We start from the raw sequence: 25,026 nt of genomic DNA, 5'->3' as shown, positions 1-25,026 counted from the left end.
GGGGAGCTCATTAGAATTATACCCCTCCCCCATCTGAGCATTTCCACCTACGGCTTGAGAACCAGATTTGAAAAGGTGCACCATTTTTTCCTCGCAAGCTCCGGATCCACTAGCATTATTTTGAAGTGAGCGAAGCACAGGAACTGCTCTGTTTTTGGCTGCGATATCTCCTTTAACCCTCATCCTACCATGCTATTTTACACCTTAATCTTACCATGTGGGGTCCGTTTGGACCCCAATACTTTTCTTTAAAATTAAAGCTTATAAAGACAAAATCACCAGATAAGTTTTGTTCAGAACATCTTGTATTAATAACAGCAATACACTAAAGGGCCCAAGGCATAAAGAACACACTTAACCTTCATCCTACCAGCCAATTTTACATACACAAACTACCAGGCGGGGTCCGTATGGACCCCAGGAGGGAATACCTTGAAATCAATGCAGTAAGAACCAATTCAATGCAGCAAACAGACATAACTTTATTGAAGAACAAAATCCACTATGGCTGAATATCAATGATGTATTATAAATGCAATAACATTGCAATAATATTGCAATAACTAGCATACATGTAGCAAATTATAGCGCCACAAAAAAAATTGGCATTATATACATGATTTTTGCAGCTCATGCAGCTGTAAAACATTCTGGATTACAACTTAGGTCTTTTCTTACAGAATTTAAAACAAAAAAGTAATTGTAAAATAATTTAGGGCTTTTGTTTTGCAGCCTGTGCTTATTGCAGCAGTGGGGTCCACACGGACCCCAAGAAGGAATGCCTTGGTAGTTTCATTATGGAACATAAAAGAAATAAAAGAAGTTAACTTTCAGTGTGCTATTCAATTATAAAATGAAAGACAGATAAACTTTACTCTGGGGTCCGGTTGGACCCCAGTAACAAATTAATTATACCTTCACAATGCAAAAAGCTGATCTTCTGGTGCTTTAGTGTTTTAATTAAGACATAAATTCCGACAAATTCATAAAACGGTGAAGCAGTATGTCACATATTTTTAAAATGGCAAACAAACATATAGGTGCGGGGTCCAGATGGACCCCACTTGGTAGGATGAAGGTTAAGGAAGGAATAAAACACAACTAAGAGTACTGTGAGAGGAAAATACTCAACGACAAAGCTTAAAGTATTATTACTCTGTTATATTTCTTTTTTACTTTATTTATTAATGAACGACATTATATTTTAGCTACTTAGTACAGTAATGTTGTGGAACAGCCACATAATAAATTACCAGTTCCAGTTATCTGCCATAAAATTAAAAACAATGGCCAAAACAGAAAGGTGTCAGCATTAACTTTTTCAGCAGTTTGTGCTACAGTAGCTCTTCTGTGGGATTGGACCATATGGGCTTGCCTTCATGCCCCATGCGAATCGATGGGCCTTCGACGCCCCGACCCTGTCACCAGTTCACCTTCCTTGGGCTACTTTTGGTCGGTACTAACCACTGCATACTGGGAACACCCCACAGGATGTGCCATTTTGGAGATGTTCAGACCCAGTCACAATTTGGCCCTTGTCAAAGTCGCTCAGATCTTTACGCTTGCCCATTTTTCCTGCTTCCAACACATCAACTTCAAGAACTGACTGTTCTCTTGCTGCCTAATATATCCCACCCACTGACAGGTGCCAATGTAATGAGATAATCAATGTAATTTACTTCGCCTGTCAGTGTTTTTAATTTTACGGCTGATCGGTGGATATTGTAATGCCTATAGAGTCATTCCTCACTAGCCTCTCTTTTTTAATTCTCTTAAAGTTAATAAGACAAAATATTGGAAAATGTAAAGCCCTCTGTCCTAAAACTCACTGACTGTTACAAAGTGCTGACACTAGAGACTCCTTTCATAAATGGTAAATAAACCCTTCCTTATTGAAAGCTTCAACATGTCAATCATATACATTTTTCTTTGTTAAATAACAACATATTATTGATATTATTATATCGATATAAACCAGCAATTTGCCTTGGAGCCGAATCTGCTGTCAGTGCTGCTGTTAAGGACAACAACTTTATTCATCACATGCTTGTGAAACTCCTCTCTGCATTTAACCCATCTGAAGCAGTGAACACACACACGTTAGCAATGAGCACACACACACGCATACCCAGAGCAGTGGGCAGCCATGCTAACAGTGCCTGGGGAGCAGTTGGGAGTTAGGTGCCTCGCTCAAGGGCACCTCAGCCCAAGGCCGTCCCATATTAACCTAACCGCATGTCTCCGGAGTACCCGGAAGAAACCCACGCAGACACGGGGAGACCATGCAAACTCCACACAGAAAAGCCCCCACAGGCTCGAACCCAGAACTGTGAGGCGACCGTGCTAACCACTTACACCACCGTGCCGCCCAAGTTACAGGAAGTGAATCAACACCTTTTTACTGATCAGATTCCAGAATTAAACAGTGCTATGGTATAATGTACATTTTTCTATCCACATTTATTGGATATGAGCAATTGCGCACTCTGATTGGCCACTCTACTACTAGGGTATCAGCTCATATACTGTGAGTAAAGAAAAACAGAATGGCGGCGCGTGCTGCTGAACTAACCGAGGACGAAATAAAAACTCTACTCGAAAATAAAACCCCAAAAAATATTTTTAAAAAAGCAACAAAATATGGAATGAAAGTATTTGATAGTAAGAACATATCTTTTTTTATTTTTCAAGAATTATTATTATTACAGCATTTTTCACAAATTGCTCCTGTCATTTCACCAGTTTGTTTACATTCTTCATCTTTAAGCATTAAAATTTGTTGAATTTTTTAGACTCGTTCAAAAGCTCAAAGAAGTTACATACGTAACTGAAATGTCCAAGGAAGAATTAAATAAATGTCTAAAGACATTCTATACCTCGGCACAACAGCAAGATGACACTTTCTACAAAAAAACAACAACACTAAAGTCATTTCATGCCGCCATCGATAGGTTTTTAAGAAGTCCACCTAAATAGAAATGATTTTATCAGACGTTTTGTAAAAAGTTTTTAATTAAAAAAAAATAAAAATGCTCTGTTTCTCAAAATCCAGTGAATGTGGATAGAATAAAACAGTTATTCCACTTAATCTTGTCGTACATGGCTTATAGCCAACTTGGTGCTATGCGCCTCGTCGACTATCAGCTCATGTACGACTCAATTTTGTGGAATAACTGTTGATTATAACACAGTGCTCCTGAATGCTTGAATCTGACTGGTCAAAAGGTGTCTATTATTTTGTATAACAGCACAGGTAGTTCTGGGTGTAACATAAACGACAGGTTACTATTAACATGCTTGCTGTAAGACGTTATTGCTTTTATAGTAACAGCTCATACACAGGGACTTGAACTGCAGAGGGTCCACATAGTCAAATAATAATCTCATCTCATCTCATCATCTCTAGCCGCTTTATCCTGTTCTACAGGGTCGCAGGCAAGCTGGAGCCTATCCCAGCTGACTACGGGCGAAAGGCGGGGTACACCCTGGACAAGTCGCCAGGTCATCACAGGGCTGACACATAGACACAGACAACCATTCACACTCACATTCACACCTATGGTCAATTTAGAGTCACCAGTTAACCTAACCTGCATGTCTTTGGACTGTGGGGGAAACCGGAGCACCCGGAGGAAACCCACGCAGACACGGGGAGAACATGCACACGCCACACAGAAAGGCCCTCGTCGGCCACGGGGCTCGAACCCGGACCTTCTTGCTGTGAGGCGACAGCGCTAACCACTACACCACCGTGCCGCCCCTCAAATAATAATAATAATAATTTTTTTCTCAGTGTTTAACAAAGTAATAATTATAATTGTTGATGTGGTGAATGTTTCTTTTGTTAGGAGACATTTCACGTTTATGGAAGGAGTCACTGTTGTAAGCACTCTCAGTCTCGGTTATGCTTTCTGTTCTCTCTGTGTTCAAGATACAGTGACATGCTCTGTGTGTGTGTGTGTGCGTGTGTGTGTGAGAGAGAGATGCTGATGAGAGAATGACTTTCGTTTCGTAGGTGAAAACAGGAACCAACTTGTCTCACAAAATTTCCACAACAATAAATATACCGTAACTATAAACTGCAAAACCCCTTGATGTATCATTCATTAAAGGAGAACTGAAGTCATTTTTAAACTTGCTTTATTTCTTAATTAACGTGTTATTCAATTACATTTTTGGTTTTAGTAACCTTATACCGTGACTCGTATTGGCAACTAATTGCAATTAAATATTATACTTATCGGCCTATTCGGTTTTTAGCCATATTGAATGTAGTTCGTTTGGTCCACGGCAGGCGTCGCTTATCCGCGCAACCTTCACGAGACTTGTGCGAGACTTTGAAATGTGACATGTCAACCAGGTGTCAGTGCCGCCATTTTGAAAACTGTTTTCCAAACGAAATATTGCACAAAAACGAGTTTAAATGACGATTACTGCCTACTTTTTTCAAACTTTCCTGATTGCTATCAAAACAAACAAAACTTCCGGCTTGATTACGTCAGCATTCGAAAGAGGGCGCGCACGTCTTTTGACAACATTGGCAGATGTTGGTCACTTTGATTTCCGCTGTACGTTTTACTTTTGTCCTGCGATGTCTCGCACAGGTCTCAACGAATCTCGTTTACGGCCATTGCTTTGACACATGGACTGATATATTACAGAGCATATTTCAAACACTCATAACTTGCTATAGCAGCGACAAAATAGCTATCAATAATGCATTCCGATATTTAATAAAATGAGATAAATAGAATTTTGATAATAAAAATTTGCCTTCAGTTCTCCTTTAATAAATGCAAATGAAGAGAATAATGATTTTGAGGGGTGGGGTGAGTGGGTTTCCCACAAGATCACTGACCTTTCGCAGACAAACAGGACGGAGCATGGGCACTGACCATAAAAGCAAAAATCAACTAGTCATCTTGTTGATATTTTTTAAAATTATTATCCCACACACTGTCAGCAAAAAGAGAGATATTGATACAAACTAAAAGAGATAATGGATGGAAAGCATGATTCATTGGAGATCTCTAACTGAATTCCTGGCAGATGTTGGCTTAGTGGAATTTTAACAGATATTTGAGTTTATAACCGTGATCTGTCATTCATTCACTCGTCCCTCCGATCAACAGTGGGCCATCCCACCTGTGACCTTAATCTCACCTCATTATCCATACTGTCAGGAACTGTCATTACTACCATCATTCCTGATCAAAGGACTGCAATACTTCCACCACTGTGTCGGTAAACAAAGGCTTTAGCTCACACCTCCTTCACGAGCACCTTGCACAATGTCTCTGTACACTCAATTCCTTCCAAAAAAAACTACAACTGTTAAAGTACATCGAAAATATATTGCAAGTACCTAGAAATGAACCATATATGAGAACAATAGGCTACTTCTTACTACCATAACTCTGTGATGTAAGAAGCACCTCAGATAAAAGTGCACAAGATTTCATAGGATGAATTAGGGCTGGGCAAAACGATGATATAACATCTCATCTCATCTCATCTCATCATCTCTAGCAGCTTTATCCTGTTCTACAGGGTTGCAGGCAAGCTGGGGCCTATCCCAGCTGACTACGGGCGAAAGGCGGGGTACACCCTGGACAAGTTGCCAGGTCATCACAGGGCTTGATATAACATCAATATTGTGACATGATGTGTTATCATATGAGCCATACGGACCCGCGCACGTGCACTCTTAATAATAAAACCATTGGGAAAAGTCACATGACTGGGCAGATACGGATTTTTGACTGCAGTCTAGAAAAAGCCGTATGCGGCCCCGGACCCGTTTCCCTCGCTTCCGCCATTTTCCTTTTGCTCTGAATCGTTACTTTGAAAACTGAGCGACGCAAGTGAGCCCAGTGAAAGTGAATTTTATTCTCCAGATGATTTATCAGACACAGACCTTATTGAACAAGCTGAAATTGTCAAAGAAAATGGAAAAACGGTACCTTCGAGTGAAAAATTCACTTGTTTATACAAGGACAACAACAAGAAAACACCGTTAAAAAAACCTCAGTACGACATAAACATTTTCAAAAGACTTCTTGCTGAAGTTAAGGAGGAAAGAGACATAACAGTCATCCCCTCTAAGGAGCTCGACAGCTTGCTATGTAGTTTCTATATACAAGCGAAGAAAAAAGGAAATTTAGACTACGAATCTGACACTTTGTCTTCCTTTTCACGAAGTATTCAATGCTACCTTGACAACAACAACTGTAAGATAAACATCCTGGAAATCAAAGACGATAAAAAGTCCAGGGAAGTCCTGAAGTCCAAGCACAGAGACTTCAGAAAAAATGGAAAGGGCAACAAACCAAATGCCACAGAAGCCTTGAGTGGTGGAGATATTGATCGTATTTTTGAAGAAAACAATTTGAATAAAGTTGCTGAAATTTGTTAAAAATAATAAAATTCACTTTCACTGTGCTCAGTTGTGTCGCTCATTTTTCAAAGTAACAATTCAGAGCAAAATGAAAACAGTGGAAGCGAGGGAAACGGGTCCGGGGCCGCATATGGCTTTTTCTAGACCAGATTCAAAAATCCATATCTGCCCAGTCACGTGACTTTTTCCCAATGGTTTTATTAAGAGCGCGCGTGTGCGGGTCTGTACAGGTCATATTATAAGATACGATATGATATGATAATCGTACTCGATCCTCAATCGTGCACTACTGTATTGCTGTAAGTTTACATACATATTGTGATGCATATTCTGAATTGATGAAATGCCTTCAATAATCAGAACAGGATATTTTTGTTATATGGTCCACCCCAAGGCTGAATTGTACTGACTCATATCTGTCACGTGTACCAGTAACGCATGAAAACACAGGCAAAATGCAAGACGACCCAAAAGGGTCCATTCAAAGGTAGTCGTTAATTAATCTGTCCATTCAGTCATCTGCAGGTATTCTGTGGATAAGTATGTTTTCAATACTTTTTAATATTTGGGCTCAAACTCACACTGGCTTGTCTGGAAACGAAACAATGGCAATAAGACTAAAGTGCAGAATGTCTGCTTCAATTCAAGGTTATGTACTTCCATACTGTTGAGTGAATTACCATGGTTTTATACATATTCATCCAATTCACTGAGATCAAAATGCAACTGGGCAGGTTTCAAAGCAATAAAGTAGAATGATCGTGCCTTGGCAAGTCAGTCTTCCCCAATTTAAATGTGTCATCATCATCATCATCAGGGAAAACGCCAGCATACAAAACGGTCACTATGAGTCACAGATTTCAGGCAATTATTTCCAGCAGTGGATATGGAGAAATTTAAGTGGTGACATAGTCGTTTTTTACCTCCGCCAAGGAGGTTATGTTTTCGGTAGCGTTGGTTTGTTTGTTGGTTTGTCTGTTAGCAACATTACAGAAAAAGTAATGAACAGATTGCTCTGAAATTTTTTCCAGAGGTGTAACTGGGCACAAGTAACAATCCATTAAATTTTGGCGGTGATCCGGATCACCTTCTGGATCCCGGATTTTTTTTAAGGATTCTTGGCGGAGGTCTGCGCTCTCCGAGTGCTTTTCTAGTTTTCTATAAGAGCATTAAATTGTTCAAATATTTATTTGACCAATTACTTAGGTGGCACTGAACGAGCAAACTATATATCATATAACGTGATAATACGATATGTTTTGAACAAGTGAACACCTCTGCCTGCATACAATAAAATATAGCAGCAGCATAAAAACAATACTTGCTGTTTCTAATAAAATATGTTATGTCATTAACATGGAAGTAAAAAAAAAAAAAGACAGGGCCTAATATGGTCCCCTGAGGAACACCATTATTAAATAATGAATTTGAATGTAAATACATTATTTCTGCATTTACCCTCAGTTTTTGTTTCACAACAGAAAACAAATGTCACTGGACAAGTACTGAAACAGTGATTAGTAACTAGCAAGTACTCTGACACTTTTTTGTTATTTAGTATACAGTACTTCCATTGCATATATCTTTTCTTCAGAGTTACACACACATCTTTTGACATTGTACTTATGAATAAAAACATAAGTATTCATAAGCAGTGTGGGAAGTGAGGCCGGACCGGCAGACATTGACTGGTAATTTTCACATTTGTCCGTCTGTATTTCAAAAGCATCGGATTGGACGGCCGATAAAAAATAATTTGAACGTGTCCATCTGTATTTCAAAAGCATCAAATCGGATGGCCCATGAAAAATTGCAAAGATATGGGTCTAATCTATTTCTAATTTTCTTTCAAATGTTACACTGGGGCGGCACGGTGGTGTAGTGGTTAGCGCTGTCGCCTCACAGCAAGAAGGTCCTGGGTTCGAGCCCCGTGGCCGGCGAGGGCCTTTCTGTGCGGAGTTTGCATGTTCTCCCCGTGTCCGCGTGGGTTTCCTCCGGGTGCTCCGGTTTCCCCCACAGTCCAAAGACATGCAGGTTAGGTTAACTGGTGACTCTAAATTGACCGTAGGTGTGAATGTGAGTGTGAATGGTTGTCTGTGTCTATGTGTCAGCCCTGTGATGACCTGGCGACTTGTCCAGGGTGTACCCCGCCTTTCGCCCGTAGTCAGCTGGGATAGGCTCCAGCTTGCCTGCGACCCTGTAGAACAGGATAAAGCGGCTAGAGATAATGAGATGAGAGATGAGATGTTACACTGGGCGAATACATTATGTCGTAACACGGCCTGTGAAACGGGGGCCCCCCAGGTGCGAATTTAAAAATTCATAACTCAGCCACCAATGGTCCTAGCCCCGCCAAAATTTACAGGCACCGCCCTCTCCCCGAGCCCTTTCGAATCAGCACAGGCACGGCCCGCTACGACCCCGCCTTGGCCCGTTATTCGCCCCCGAAACCCCCCATGTCAGCGCTGCTCACCGAAAACTTTAATATGAGCCCTGGCTCATGCCAACCTGTAAAAATTCATAACTCAGCTACTGATGGTCCTAGCCCCACCAAAATTTACAGGCACATCCCGCTCCCTGAGAATTTTAGAACCAGCCCAGGCTCGACCCAGTCCGACGTCAGGAGCGAGCGCAGATCATGGAAAGCTTTAACGCAAGCCCTTGCTCCAGCCGCTCGCGTGCGCAGGGATTTAAAAATTCATAACTCGGTCACTGAACGTCCTAGCCCTACCAGAATTTACAGGCACCTCCCTCTCCCGAGTGGCACACTAAATAAAACAATAATAATAATGCATTCAGTATTCACTGTTGTTTTTATTGCACGGTGCATTTGAACTAGTGCTTTAGGGTTGACAGTATCTGATTGATCCAGTCGGTTGATTAAGAGTTCAGTTTACATGAAACTTTGCAGTACAGTATGATGTTAAGTGCCAAACTGCCAATCAATGGTTATTATTATTATTATTATTATTATTATTATGTGCATTTTTTTTATTCATCATAAGAATGACAGTCACAGTCATATACTTTGGAGGATGTAGATTAATATTTTAATAGAGTTTTTATTTTCTTCTATTTTCTAAGTTCTAGTGCAGCAAATTTTAGTTTGAATGCCAAATGATATTAGCGTGTCAAGTTTTGAGTCATTTTAAAAGTTATTTTGTTACAAAGTTACTTGGAACCTCGTCGTCAAAATTTTAACTCTATTATGTAAGAATAGTTGTGTTGTTAATTACTAAATTTCTTATAGAATTATTATAAACATAGTATAAAAAATAGTCATTGTTGACAATGTTTCACGAGTGTTATTATGGTACCTATATATGAGTACCAGTAAGTTGTAACCAACTGGAACATCCTTGCCCTCCCTATGCTTTTTCTCGACATGGAACTGACCTGTGTGTACGACTGTTTTCTTGGGTAGAACTTTAAGCATGATTTTCTTGAATCTTCTGACATCCATCCATCCATCCATCCATTATCTGTAGCCGCTTATCCTGTTCTACAGGGTCGCAGGCAAGCTGGAGCCTATCCCAGCTGACTATGGGTGAGAGGTGGGGTACACCTTGGACAAGTCGCCAGGTTAACCCCTTCAATGCCCTTGGACGAGTCACGTACATCATGAAATCTTTTACCGCTGTGCCTTATGACGGAAGAATGTTCTAGGCATTGACTGTAATTCATACGTGCCACTGTGAAGTAAAAGTAACGTGCCATGTAAGGTGCATAAAAGAAGGTGTTTATGATGAGTAGCGTACTGTACGTCATAAGGCACAGCGGTAAAAGATTTCATGACGTACGTGACTCGTCCAAGGGCATTGAAGGGGTTAATCTTCTGAGATTTTTTTGTAAATTATATTCAATTTGCAGTGTAATTAGCAACTAATGTCAGTGTAATTTGGCCTTTGAAGATCATAAAAATGTGCCTGGAAATAGCTGAGAAGCCATCTCCAGGCATCTAAAGCCCTTCAGCTTCCAGGGCCCTAAGGTGGGCCCCGGACCCTCGGCCGCAGTGTTCTGGGCCTTTGGCCCATCATTTGGACAGGCTGAAATTTAGACAGACAGACAACATTTCAGACTTGTTTGTCCCGTGACAGTCTGCTTAAAATTCCTTATTTCCCACACTGCATAAGCATAAACAAAGACACATTTAAAAAAATTAAACTGATTCAAACACTATATTAAAAAATATATATTCAAAGACTACAAAAAAATAAATCAGGTGCTGGAGAACACTCTAAAACAGAAAGAAGAAAGAAGGGTTGTGCTTTTCTGCAAACAGCACTGGGGCATTATACATCATCAAAGGAAGCATGAATGGAGTGATATACTGGGATATATTAGAGGAAAGCTTAATTTCATCTGCCAAGAAATTGAATCTGTAGAGAAGATAAAACAAATTTCAGCAGGAAAATGACCCCAAGCTACATCCAAAATAACACAAGAAGGCCTGGCATGGCCTTACTAATTTCGGAACCCTCGTAATCTTGGGGAATTGAAGCCGATTTGGCAGGAGGAATGGGCCAAAATCACATCACAATGCTGCAAAAACCTAATTACTTCTACTCATATTACTTCAACCTAATTACCATAGACTATACCATACCATGGATCTTTTGTGGTGTCTGGATACTTTCCCCTGTTTTATTTCCATATTAACCCCTTCAATGCCCTTGGACGAGTCACGTACGTCATGAAATCTTTTACCGCTGTGCCTTATGACGTACAGTACGCTACTCATCATAAACACCTCCTTTTATGTACCTTACATGGTATATTACTTTTACTTCACAGTGGCACATATGAATTACAGTCAATGCCTAAAACATTCTTCCGTCATCACAGCGGTAAAAGATTTCATGACGTACGTGACTCATCCAAGGGCAATGAAGGGGTTAAACATATCTTGGTTTATGCTTATGAACACAGACTTCTTTCTTCATATTTATAAGTACAATATCAAAAGACGTTATGTATGAATATATTAGAAATATATTAAATATCAACAACAAACGTGTCTGAATACTTATTTCTGCTCACTGCATGCATCATAAATAGAACGAGACTGTCAATGACGGCGTAGCTCACTCCGGCCCCGTCTAGTCCAGAAGGAATGATCTAAAGTGGGCCACCTTGCGCAATAAATGTTGCAAGCTATATACACTATGCACAAGTTATATATAGAAGCAATATACACCCTAGGAATACTGACCTATTTGCCAGAAAGAATCCAAAACAGCGAGGAATTGACCGAGAAGAAGCGATTTTTGTTGAACTGCTCATTAAGGCTTAATTAATCCACAACTTCATTAATAATTGTAATTAAGCAAATCTGGATAGAAGTTATATGCACCCTAGTTACCCTTACCTTCACGCCAGAAAGAATTAAAATCAGTGAAGAATTGAGGGAGGAGAAGCGATTTGTGTGGAAACTGCTAGTTAGGGCTTAATTACTCCATATCTTGATTATTAATTGCAATTATGCAAATTTGGCTAGAAGCTATACGCACCCCAGGCAGACCTACCTTTCTGCCAAAAAGAATAAAAATCGGTGAAGAATTGCAAGAGAAGAAGTGATTTTCATGACATTTGGACGACGCCGGACAGATAACGGACAACATATGCAGAGACTCAGATTGTTTTCCAGGTTAAGGGGCCCACAGGGCTCCTCCTGGGAAAAAACAGGGGCCCGTTTCTACAATGGGGGGCCCAGTGATTATCCTTCAGTTGAAGCAAACCTAGTGAGCGAAGCGAGCCCAATGAACAGCTGGGGCAGCCCAGGGGCTGTTTTTTTCTTCTCAATTCTGTTTTTTTTTTGGTATTAGAAGCTATATGAAGCAATGTAGATGACAAAAATCAATGCTTCAACCAAATATATTGAGATATTGTTTAACCAGTGGCAATATTTTGGAATTCAACCACAGGCGACTATATATCACATCTATATTATCTCCTCCTTGTAAATTATAGCACAAGAATAGGTTTGTTTTTTGCATGTTGTGACGGTCTAATTCTGCTTGTCTCTAATCATCTCTACTTCTAATTTCAGAGAATCAGATGGTAGTAGTAGTAGTAGTAACCAGTGGTAGTGGCAGTGGTAGTAGTACACTGTAAAATATAATAAGTTGACTTTACTTAAAAAAAATATGCAAAGTCGTTGCCTCAAAAAAAGTCATTTATGTTGATTTAGATAAATTAGATTGGGTTAACTTATTTTTTGTGAGTTTGCAGTACTCAAATTAACTTAGATTAGTTTGATTACATTAACTTATTTATTTTGAGTTTGCAGTACTCACATAAACTTATATTAATTTGATTACATTAACTTATTTATTGTGAGTTTGCAGTACTCATCTTATATAATTTTGATTACATTAACTTATTTATTTTAAGTTTACAGTACAAGTTAATGTAATCAAAATTATATAAGATGAGTACTGCAAACTCACAATAAATAAGTTAATGTAATCAAATTAATATAAGTTTATGTGAGTACTGCAAACTCAAAATAAATAAGTTAATGTAATCAAACTAATCTAAGTTAATTTGAGTACTGCAAACTCACAAAAAATAAGTTAACCCAATCTAATTTATCTAAATCAACATAAATGACTTTTTTTGAGGCAACGACTTTGCATATTTTTTTTAAGTAAAGTCAACTTATTATATTTTACAGTGTAGTAGTAGTAGTAGTGGTTGCTGTTGTAGTAGTTGATGTTGCAGTAGTAGTTGTTGTTGTAAATCTAGTATGACTAATTACCTTGGGTATCAGGGGTATCAGTTTTTTCAGGTGAATGTACTCTCTTTCTGCCGAAGAATGACAAAATAGATGTATTTTTCTTTTTTTTCTTATCCATGTTTTCTTGTCTCTTTCGAATATTCGTACATAGACCATAAGACGCCACCTAGCGAAAGACTTGGATCAGGTTTTACTCGCTTGGGACGAAACGGGGCGGCGTAAATACAAGAACGGGTCCGACGTATATTCAATATGGCGGCAGTCAAAACAAATTCATCCGATGCTGAAATCTGTTGAATATCCAGATAATTATGTTGGAAGTTGCATATTTGTGCAAGATTTTCGATATTGAGACCATGAAGTCAAGTAATACGCCACGAAACGTTCCAAATAGGGTATAAAATGCTCGCGTCCATATTGGCCCCTGCCCCTCTCAACAATGCGTTCATTATTCGAAATAGTGCGTCTTAGACGCGGGCACGCCAACAATCTGAGTCTCTGCACATGAGGGCATAAGATCATCGCCTGTCGGCTGGATGAGCTAACAGGTAACATAGTAAACCAAATCCACAGTATTTAGCCAAGAGTGGGTCATATATATTAAACTGCACTGAACTAGCCAGAAGCTATAATCCTGCCTTAACTCCCTAAAATAAAAAGCCACATATTGTCAAAGCTTTCACCTCTGCAAAGTTATTTCCTGTTCTCTCGGTTTCAGGTGTTTGCAGTTCTCACAGTCATATGTTACACAGTGTGCCAGCAATTTGGATGAAATCATAGAAGATACTTGAAATTCAATTCAAGTCAATCAGACGATCTTGAAAAGCCGACTTAGCTCAGTGAGGCATCTACCTTTTCATCTGGTTTATTGGCATGATCTCCGAGAATGCCAAAAACTACAGTATGTGCCACCTTCTGACAATTTTGTCAGATAGTTAATCCAGTCCTTTCAAACAAGTAGCATCTGAGACATCACCTACGAAGTGAATTGGGGGGAGAAAAAAAACCCACAGAGCAGTACAAGATCCTTCAGCAGTGGATTGATCAAAGCAATAAATAAATAAATCTCATCTCATTATCTCTAGCCGCTTTATCCTGTTCTACAGGGTCGCAGGCAAGCTGGAGCCTATCCCAGCTGACTACAGGCAAAAGGCGGGGTACACCCTGGACAAGTCGCCAGGTCATCACAGGGCTGACACATAGACACAGACAACCATTCACACTCACATTCACACCTACGCTCAATTTAGAGTCACCAGTTAACCTAACCTGCATGTCTTTAGACTGTGGGGGAAACCGGAGCACCCGGAGGAAACCCACGCGGACACGGGGAGAACATGCAAACTCCGCACAGAAAGGCCCTCGCCGGCCACGGGGCTCGAACCCGGACCTTCTTGCTGTGAGGTGACAGCGCTAACCACTATACCACCATGCCGCCCATAAATAAATAAATACTTTCCTAGTATAAAACATATGACACTCATAAACCTGAACATCAAGGTTGACTGGGCCTTGTGTTTTGGTTTGTATGAGTCAGCAAAGACAATACGCTAAACCTGCTTCAGCAGAACAAATGACAAATGCATCTAACTTGGTCTTTTTGTAATTACTGTTTTATTGAATTCATCATATACTAGGATTCCAAGATGTTAAAAAAAGCATTCTGTCAGGTTTGGACAAGACTACAGTAGTAGAGACAATGTGCTGGTTAAAATGAACACAAATTCAATACAAGGTGAACACTACACAATCTGCTGCCAAAAGCAATGTCGGGGGGACAAAAACAGAAAGAAGGATCAAAAACCATAGACAATAAGCAGACCAAATGACTAGACCGTGGACAGAAAGACCAGAGAATGAGAGAAAAAAAACTAAATAACCTGAATTATTCTATCCATATTCACTGGATATGAGCAATCACACGCTCTGATTGGCTACTCTACTACTACGATATCAGCTCATATACCGTACAATGAGTAGAGACAAATAAAATGTCGGAGCGTGTTGCTGAACCAACCGAAGGCAAAATAAAAACTCTACTCAAAAACAAAACACGAAAAAATACAAAAAAGCAACAAAATGTGGAATGAAAGTATTTGATGGTAAGAACGTATCTTTTTTTGTATTTTTCAAGAATTATTATTATTATTATAATAGCATTTTTCACAAACTGCTCCTGTCATTTCGCCGGTTTGTTTACATTGTAAGCGGAAATGATTTTGTCGGACGTTTTGTATAAAGTTTTTATTTATCGAATTTGCTAAAAATAAAAATGCTCTGTTTCTCAAAATCCAGTGAATACGGATACAATAAAACAGTTATTCCACTCAATCTCGTCGTACATGGCTTATAGCTGACTCGGCACTACACGCCTTGTCGGCTATCAGCTCATGTACGACTCAATTTCGTGGGATAACTGTTGAATATTAACCAGAGCATAAGAAATAAAAGCTGAGAAATGTAGACTGAGAAAGAAGGCAAGGTTTAAACAAAGGTTAAAATAAAGATAAAAATGCAAAGTGAGTATAATTCAAGTCCTGGTTGGTGAAATTGAAAGGTTGCAGTTCAATAAGAAAGGTAAAGTGGGCGTGGATTCGAGTGGAAGAGGAACTGGAGTCCCCAAAGCATGGGACGACTTTAGTAGACTCACATTATCAGTAAACGTGAGTGAAAGCTCTATTACTGAATTGCTTCTAGACAGCCAGATTGGTGATATATTAAAAAAGAGAAGCGCACAATTTATTCTAAACACAGAGAGGGCAAATTAATTTGACATGAATGCAAAGAAATGAGGAGAAAAAAAAAAACCTCTTGCTGTAGTCCATTAAGCACTGTGCAGGTTGTGGCTCTGGCCCCCTTTTGGGCCTTTCTGAATTATTAAAGCCCCTGCGTGGCTATAGTAGGTCTCCGTGGTCTGAAGGTGAAATCACAGCTACCTGACATATACCCTGATGTGATAATTGAAGGGCATGGAATTGTTCACAGACTCTGCAAGAACGCATAAGGAAGCATAAAAGCGCAGACTCACTTTCTGTCTCTGTGGTCCAAGCCGCTGAGCCTGACCCCTTCGATGGCCTCATTCCTCTGGCCACAAGTGTTGCCGTAGCTGTCATATCCAAACACCAGGCGTGCTGCACCACCTGTCACTATAGTGTAGCCACAGATAGCGCCCTAAAAACAAGCAAACGGCAGTAAGCATTCAGCACACATGAAACAGCATTACAGAATCTCTCTCATTCTAGCTGTGTAGACTTATAATTATGGCCTAGCTAAATCTACATTCACTACAGGCATCGTTAATATTTTCATCACATTGCATTTCTTATGACAGAGGTTGTGTCCTTCACTTCCAGTCTGTGATATTATGCAAAACAGTATAGGAAATAGCAGTGCCACAAATTCATTTTAGCTTTGCTTGATTTTGTTTTGGCTCTGTTCAATCATGCATTCATCTTCTGTAACGTCTTTATCATGGACAGGTTGTGATGGATCCAGAGCCTAACCCAGGAATATTGGGCATGAGATAGGAATACACCCAGGATGAGACACCAGTCCATCACAGGACACCATACACATGTACATTCACACATAGGCACAATTTAGCAAAGCTAATCCACCTACCCGCATGGTTTTAGGAGGTAAGAGGAAATCAGACACTAGGTTGGGAATCGAAACTCTGTTCCACATTAGAACCAAATCCAAAATGCCAACTACCAGGTACCAGTAATAAAACTGAATTTCGGTTCTGTTTATCAGTTCTGTGATAACCCTTTATTATCATACATACAGGACACTTTTCGATGAAATAAAAACATGTATGCTATTCCCTTCTAGAGAATTTCATTCATTTGGTTTGATAGCATGCAATATTGTTAGCATATCGCTTATCCTGCGTGTATTACGTCACTCTACGCAGTGGAGAACGAGCGTTGAATATGGTTTACGATATTGCATGGCTGTCAAGACAACATCATGTCACACATTGGAGCTGATGCGAATATCCAGTGAGAAAGTTTTCTGCTGTGCATGCGCAGAAGCATTTCTTTGTTCGCCGGGAAAGAGAAAGACGCGTTGAACACCCGAAAGGCTATCAAAACTTAATTAGATATTCTTCAAGCATATTTACAAGAGAAAAACATATCAACGGACATTGAAAAACTGGAAAAGAGACACGTCAGAGATGTAAAACCTCCACGCTAGCAAGCGACTGTGACAATTTGTAAATAAACATGGGCGCCAGGTTTGCTTTATTAAATACGGAAGATTTTGAGAGAATTTTGAAAGAGGAAGACGCATTGAACACCTGAAAGGACAGTGTAGGTATAATAATAATAATAATAATAATAATAATAATAATAATAATGGCTTTTTTCATGGTATATCAGATATATTCCATTCAGCTAGCATGATACTGAACTCTTCTTTGACTCATTCAGTATCATGCTAGCTGAATGGAATATATCTGATATACCACTCAACATCAGCCAATATTATTTAATTACTGCAAACAAAGGCTACATATCCGCAAGGACGTACACAGCTATCTGCCAAGACATGTCTATGTGACTATGTCACGTATCAATGCAATAGCGTGTCCATTTATTTAGATACGAGCTAGCGTGCACGGCTAATATCACAACAGTGTGAAAGATGGACCATGGTAAGCCATCAACAGTCACGTTTTGTTATCTAAACATCTAACCTTTTTTTTTTTACCAATTTGGAATCAAAACAGGGAATCATAAAAACAGGAATTGATCAAATTCAAACGATACCCAACCCTACCAGAGACAACTCACACACACATAGGAAGAATATACATCAATAAGCCGAACACAGGATCAAACTGGGGAGCCTGGGGCTGTGAGGTGAAAATGTTCCCTGCTATGCCATCATGACACAACATTTTGGTTTTATGCAGCGTTTAAATCTGGGTTCAGTCACTGACTTTTAGTCAACACTTTATTTTGTAATATTTAGTCAACTTTTTCCTCCTATTTTATCAGCTGTCAATAAAAGACCTGCTCAAACAAAACATAATAATCCATGGTGCTCTAGCTCTATGAAACAAGAGAGAAAGCAAATGACACAGATCGCCAATATACAGCCGATCAGAAGGCATCTCCACCAGCCTGTCAATCAAATGAATTCCGAATTGTGCATCAACTCCGAAAGCTCTCCCTCTTACATGATCAGGCAATTCATGTGCATGTGTTTTTAGGGTTTGGTTCTGGAAGAAGGAACACTGAAGGGAGGGGCTGTATTTATTGGGATTAGGAGTTTCAAAATAGCAAGCTTCAGCTAACTCCCAAAAATCAATTACTTTATTCTGTGTCATGGTTCGTCAATTATTGGACTGCAGTCTGGAAGTAGACTTGGCAAAGTATTTCAATGGACTGGACCGAGCACTTGAGAAAATACTGCAGCAGAAATAAACTTGTGGGGAAAAAAATGGTCGTAATTCAACAATTCTGGCTTTCTAAACATGAACCATCTTGGCTTCTGTAACAAATTATCCATTGTGGCTTTTGTATCATATGCATTTATATAAATTACTGTATTTTGCTGAAGGCAGCTCATCAGCTCAGACACTAGCTACACGGCTCGATACATTCACTTAGAAAGTGGAGAGTTTTCACAAACAGTATTACCCTCGCTGGTTTGATTAGCAAACCGACTTGTTTCAGAAGAAAAAAAAAACCACTGACAAAGAGGTTTAGGTCTGTTCTCGCAATGTCAAATTCAAAACAGATGTGTCGAATCTGCCTTACTTACTACCATACGCTCATTTTAAAGCATTAAAAGATGATTACTGTCGCTATTCAGTCACGTGCCTGAGTACAGTACATACACAGAGATCCCTTTAAACAGCCTGCACAACCTTAAACATGCAAATTAATGTAATAATTCCCCAGACGTCCATAACCTCCAGTATATTTAAGTACTAAAGAGAATCCAACCTGCTCATATATTTTATTTGTAACTTTTAATTACAAGTAAAAATACAGTCAATATTAAGCCCTGTGTTTATAACAGATAATACCGGCCTTCCTAAGAGTACATCAGCCTGAGTCTTTAGGCTGTTATTATCTGAAATCGTGAATAAGTAGCTCACCATTCCCCCGCAGAAGAGCATAAATAGAAGGAACCATGGGAGATCTGTGCAGCTTCGGTCCTCCAAGGGTTTCCATTCTCTTTTCACCCTCTGAAACGCACAAATGCAATGTCATCCCAGTCAAACAGGACTGCATTAAAATAACACACATAAGCTCAGGAAAGCAGTCCTGCTTGCTTAAATGTCCTGCATCCTGAAAGTAGTGGAATAGAGCATGAGGCTGCATTCATAAATAATTTGGAATTGGAGAGGTAGTGAATCCCTGGGCTCGTGTTTGTGGTAAGGATCATCTCGTTTTATCCTCCTGGGGTCCAATCGGATGGGAAGGCAAGTCGAGCTGCTTGCGCATCAGTACACTGCGCTCTAATGCACAAGGCAAAACACTCAAAGAGCCAAGTGCATCAAACCTATGTCCCTATGTGAGGAAGAACAGGACATCCTGGAAGGATTGTACCCGTTTTATAAGAACAACGAGCACTGAAGTCGGCGGCCGCAGTGACAATACAACACAACAGAACCATCATACAATCACCAGCCACATCACATCACATCATCACATCACATCACATCACAGGCTCCAGCTGTGTGAGATTTCCGTGCGTGTGGCCCGACACAGGGCCGGTGTAGGCGGAGGATGGAACGCGTTTCTCACCTCTGCGCTACCGCAGCATCCCATTGCAGGTTTGAGTCGCACAGACCTCAGTGCTTCAGCGTAAAGAAAACAACAATAAGCCCAACTTGCAGGGAGCCGACGGAGTGTGTCTGACCCCGCATTAACCGCGTGCCGCGCACTAACACGACGCATCCATCAGATCGGAGCAGATCAGGTGCGCAAACGCGTTCCCCTGCGAACGCCGCAAACTAATACCCCTTCTTCTGCCTCCAGGTAAAGAAGGATTAATACTTCAGGATTAATAGCGCTGCACTTCCGGCTGGACTGAGCAGGTGTAGCCGGAACAGAAACGCATCGTCCACTCACACCGCGAGCTGCCCGAGGATGCGAACGCAAGGGATGCTGGGACGCACGACGAGACCGCCAATTTTAAAACCTCTACTATGTGCAATGCGCCTCTTTGTTCCCATCATTTTTTTTTTTTGCAAAGTGAAACAGTCTTCTTGTACACTCCTTCAAATATAGGCTACAAAAAATCAAAGGTGCTGGGAAACTTTTAACCTTGGCTAATAATAATAATAATAATAATAATAATAATAATAATAATAATAATAATAGGCGGCACGGTGGTGTAGTAGAATAAAGATCCCAGGAGTTGTTGCAGAACTTTTTTTTTTCTGATATTTTAATCGTTCACAGCATCGACTATTATATACCTTTTTATTTATTTTTTTATTATGACTTCCTGACTGAGGCTTTTGAGGACAGTGGTGGACTGCAGTCTCTGTTCAGTAGGGCTTTAAAGAGAAAAGCAATAAATATTGCTATGAGATACTTAGAAAAAAAATTCCCATTCAATTAATTAGCAATTGCAGTATCCTGTCAAATACATTTAATGCAGAATTTGAAAGGAGGCACAGGGGAAACCAGGGCTAAACAATTTTTGAGCTGTCAAACATTTAAATAACTGCAAATTTAACAGCCTTCTATAGGATCTTATACCATGGATGGTGGATAGGGTGCATCAGTTGCCCTTACTTTCATAAAATCTGATGCATTTTTGTTTGGGTTTGTTCCTTTTCACCAATAAAGGCATCCTGTAAAATTTCTGACCATATTCAAAAGTCTAATGGTGGCACCATGAGGTTCTTTTTTTTTTTTTTTTTACCAAAAACCGCTTATTTTATGTTTTCGCGTAAGGTTTGAATCACAATGTTGGACTCCATTTATTGATTTATTGTGACCCAGAGATCATGTTAAGAACCTTTGCAAGGGATTGAGAAGCATTAATGTGATTCATAATACATTTGTATTGTTTAAAAGTAGTTGAACAATGATTCAATGAACAGCTAAAACTCAAACTGTGCTTGATAATATATTTAGAATATGTACTAAAAATGTGTATCTAAGATATTTGGTATACTCTATAAGGTGCCATAATGTTTCATGAAAAGTGATAGAAATTTTGTCATGAAAGTCATAAAATAGCAGCTTTTTCCATAATTTTGAGCTCCTGGTGCCACCATTAAACTTTTGAATTTTGTCAAAATATTTCACCCAGTGTGTTTTCTTACCAAAAGGAACATAAAAACAAAAATGCATCATGATTGGAGGAACTTTTCATTTTTAGGGGGCAACCGATGCACCCTATGGTGTAGTGGTTAGCACTGTCGTCTCACAGCAAGAAGGTCCTGGGTTCAATGCCGGCGAGGGCCTTTCTGTGTGGAGTTTGCATGTTCTCCCCGTGTCCGCGTGGGTTTCCTCCGGGTGCTCCGGTTTCCCCCACAGTCCAAAGACATGCAGGTTAGGTTAACTGGTGACTCTAAATTGACCGTAGGTGTTTATGTGAATGGTTGTCTGTGTCTACGTATGTGTCAGCCCTGTGATGACCTGGCGACTTGTCCAGGGTGTACCCCGCCTTTCGCCCATAGTCAGCTGGGATAGGCTCCAGCTTGCCTGCGGCCCTGTAGAACAGGATAAAGCGGCTAGAGATAATGAGATGAGATAATAATAGGCGGCATGGTGGTGTAGTGGTTAGCACTGTCGCCTCACAGCAAGAAGATCCTGGGTTCGATGCCGGCGAGGGCCTTTCTTTGTGGAGTTTGCATGTTCCGTATGGCTCTAAATTGACCGTAGGTGTGAATGTGAGTATGAATGGTTGTCTGTGTCTATGTGTTAGCCCTGTGTACCCCGCCTCTAACCCATAGTCAGCTGGGATAGGCTCCAGCTTGCCTGCGACCCTGTAGGACAGGCTAAGCAGCTACAGATAATGGATGGATGGATAGATAATAATAATAATAAATCACATAACCCATTATAAAATCCAATCTATATTTTTCAAAAAGCTGAAATTATTATTAAATGCATTATCCCAGTCTGAACAAGTGTTTTTTAAACATCCTTGTTTGTAGATTGGTTTTAAAAAATAATAAAAATACCCAAAATGTAGGTGGTGTAGTGGTTAGCACTGTCACCTCACAGCAAGAAGGTTCTGGGTTCAGTTTGCATGTTCTCGCCGTGTCTCCGTGGGTTTCCTCCAACAGTCCAAAGACATGCAGGTTAGGTTAATCGGTGGCTCTAAATCGACCATGAGTGTGAATGGTTGTTTGTGTCTCTATGTGTGTGTCAGCCCTGCGATGAGCTGGCGACTTGTCCAGGGTGTACCCTGCCTCTCGCCCATGGTCAGCTGGGATAGGCTCCAGCTTGCCCCCCGCATGGGATAAGCGGTTATAGATCAAACAAACAAACCCAAAATGTATACCCAAGCAGCATCTCCTTGTGTTTGTAGGTTATAGGCCAACAAAATTCAGAATATTCCCTACAGAATATATACATACAGATACTACATTTAGATGCTAACAGCTTACTTCACAATGTATACTTAATTTAGTGTTCCATCCATCCATTATCTCTAGCCACTTTATCCTGTTCTACAGGGTCACAGGCAAGCTGGACCCTATCCCAGCTGACTATGGGCGAGAGGCGGGGTACACCCTGGACAAGTCGGCAGATTATCGCAGGGCTGACACAGAGACAAACAACCATTCACCCTCACACCTACGGTCAATTTAGAGTCCCCAGTTAACCTAACCTGCATGTCTTTGGACTGTGGGGGAAACCGGAGCACCCGGAGGAAACCCACGCAGACACAGGGAGAACATGCAAACTCCGCACAGAAAGGCCCTCACTGGCCGCTGGGCTCAAACCCAGGACCTTCTTACTGTGAGGTGACAGTGCTAACCACTACGCCACCGTGCCACTCCTTTAATGGATATAAAATTTAAAAAAAAAAAAAAATCAAGCAGCAGATGACTACACTGCACTGTAAAAAAACAAGACATGTCTAGGGTATTTACATGAAATTTAAAGAATACTTCAGTGTCTTCTAGGAAGACATGGGTGTATATGGAGGATGCAAGAAAACACGTGTGTCTATTATAAAGACACCGGCGTCTATCAGTAGACACAAGACATGTCTTCCAGGTATTTTTAAATACCCAAGACATGTTTTCTAAGTATTACATTTAGGGGTATTTAAATAAGACATGTCTTAGCCCTTTTTATTTACACTGTGTACAAAAAAAATTGCTATAAAATTTCACAGTAAGTTGCTAACAATTCGGTTTACCAGTAAAGTGCTGTAGAATTTACATTAAACAACTGTAAAACATTTTTAAAGACTACGTAATATATTACATACTATTACATAATACATAGACTTGTATATTGCCTCAATTCAGGATACAACTGAGCTGAAGAGTCTTGCTCTAGGACCCAATCATGGTGGCTTGGTCGTGCTGGGATTTGAACACAATACATTCTGAGCTGTAACTCAAAGCTCTGAGCTACCACAACTGTCGTGATTAGTACCAATTAATTAAATTACTTTTTTCTACTGAATCAACTCCATTAAAAGTTAGTGAGTGAGTTGAATTAGTTGTGGTAACGCAGTGGTTAAGGCAAATATACTGGATTATGTGTTATTTTATGCTGCAGTATGTTTTACACTTGTATCCTGTAAATTCAGTAAAAATCTCCAGTAAAATTTTTACAATGTACTGTAGGGCTGACCAGCACGCTTGTACGCTACCTGACGTCACAGCCATCAGGACCACGGTCAGCGACATTAATATTCTAATCAATATTGTAGCTCCGCCCCTTCCGGAAGTGCATTTAAAAAAAGCCATGATGCATTTTTAAAAAAAGCAACGTTTTTTGTGGCGTCGTCTAATAAAACTAGAAACCACTGGTTACAACTGTGTAATACTGTAGCTATTAACATAAACAGCATATTACAATTCAGCTTAGTTTTTTTTTATATTTTATTTTTATATTTGTATTTGTATTGTAATTTATCTAGAAGTTTTCTTTATTTTCTATTTTCTGGTTATTCGGTAATGATACTGCTGGAATTTTAATTTCCCTGAGGGAACCCTCCCAAAGGGATCAATAAAGTTTTATCTAATCTAATCTAATCTAATCTAATCTAATCTAATCTTTAGTGAGGTTGTGGATGGATATTTTTTTTTGTGTGAATAGAGCAAACAAATAACTCACAGTCTATTAATTCACTCCAAACTGCACTTTGTCTTCACGCACGCGTCTGACATCTTGTCTCAGAATGGACATGTTCATTTAGCATTTCAAGCAAAACCTTCTTAAATAGCTACCATCAAGTAAACTATTCAGATCTATACTTCAGTTAACACCATAACTGTAGGCTATTTACCAACAGCGGCTCACTGTAATTTGAACCTCCATAAATGGTCCAAACATCACTGTGACTTATCTGTACGTTTGCCAGACATCAAAATAGTAAATCCACCTTTCTCCAGATGGACCTTGGCTGATAGGAGCTTGATGCTGATCGTCTCTGCTCGCTCATCTTCCCTCGTGTGAAGCAGCATTACGAGCTGACTCCAGCAATGGCACTGAGCTGCCAAGGCGCGATGGAGAAGGGAGCCATTGTTCTATTGTTCGCTGTTGTACCAGGGAGAGGGTGGGCATTAGTGTATGTGTGTGTGTGTGTGTGTGTGTGTCTGCCTGCCAAGAGAGGGAGAGAGAGACAAGGAGGGAGGGAGATACAGGTGGATGAATCAATCCCACCCAGTTACTATACTGTAAGCAGCTGTAGTAAACACGATGGGCATCAAACTGGAAGT

General features: G+C 40.0%; 1 protein-coding gene across 1 annotated transcript in view; it reads right to left on the bottom strand.

Moving 5' to 3' along the window:
- slc44a1b (solute carrier family 44 member 1b) overlaps positions 1–24,777 on the bottom strand; it is a 106,540-nt gene extending 81,763 nt beyond the window's left edge. Inside the window, exons 1-3 of the mRNA XM_060915109.1 lie at positions 24,690–24,777; positions 19,252–19,341; positions 16,165–16,307 (exon numbers count right to left, since the gene is read on the bottom strand). Of these exons, the coding sequence (XP_060771092.1) occupies positions 16,165–16,307; positions 19,252–19,341; positions 24,690–24,749 (293 nt within the window). The 5' untranslated portion in view covers positions 24,750–24,777. The remainder of the gene's footprint in view (positions 1–16,164; positions 16,308–19,251; positions 19,342–24,689) is intronic.
- Positions 24,778–25,026: the final 249 nt, after the last annotated feature.

Source organism: Neoarius graeffei, chromosome 2, assembly GCF_027579695.1.
Source record: "Neoarius graeffei isolate fNeoGra1 chromosome 2, fNeoGra1.pri, whole genome shotgun sequence".
NCBI classification, from domain to species: domain Eukaryota; kingdom Metazoa; phylum Chordata; class Actinopteri; order Siluriformes; family Ariidae; genus Neoarius; species Neoarius graeffei.
The sequence above is the reverse complement of the archived record's forward strand: the minus strand, read 5'-3'. Positions and strand labels throughout refer to the sequence as shown.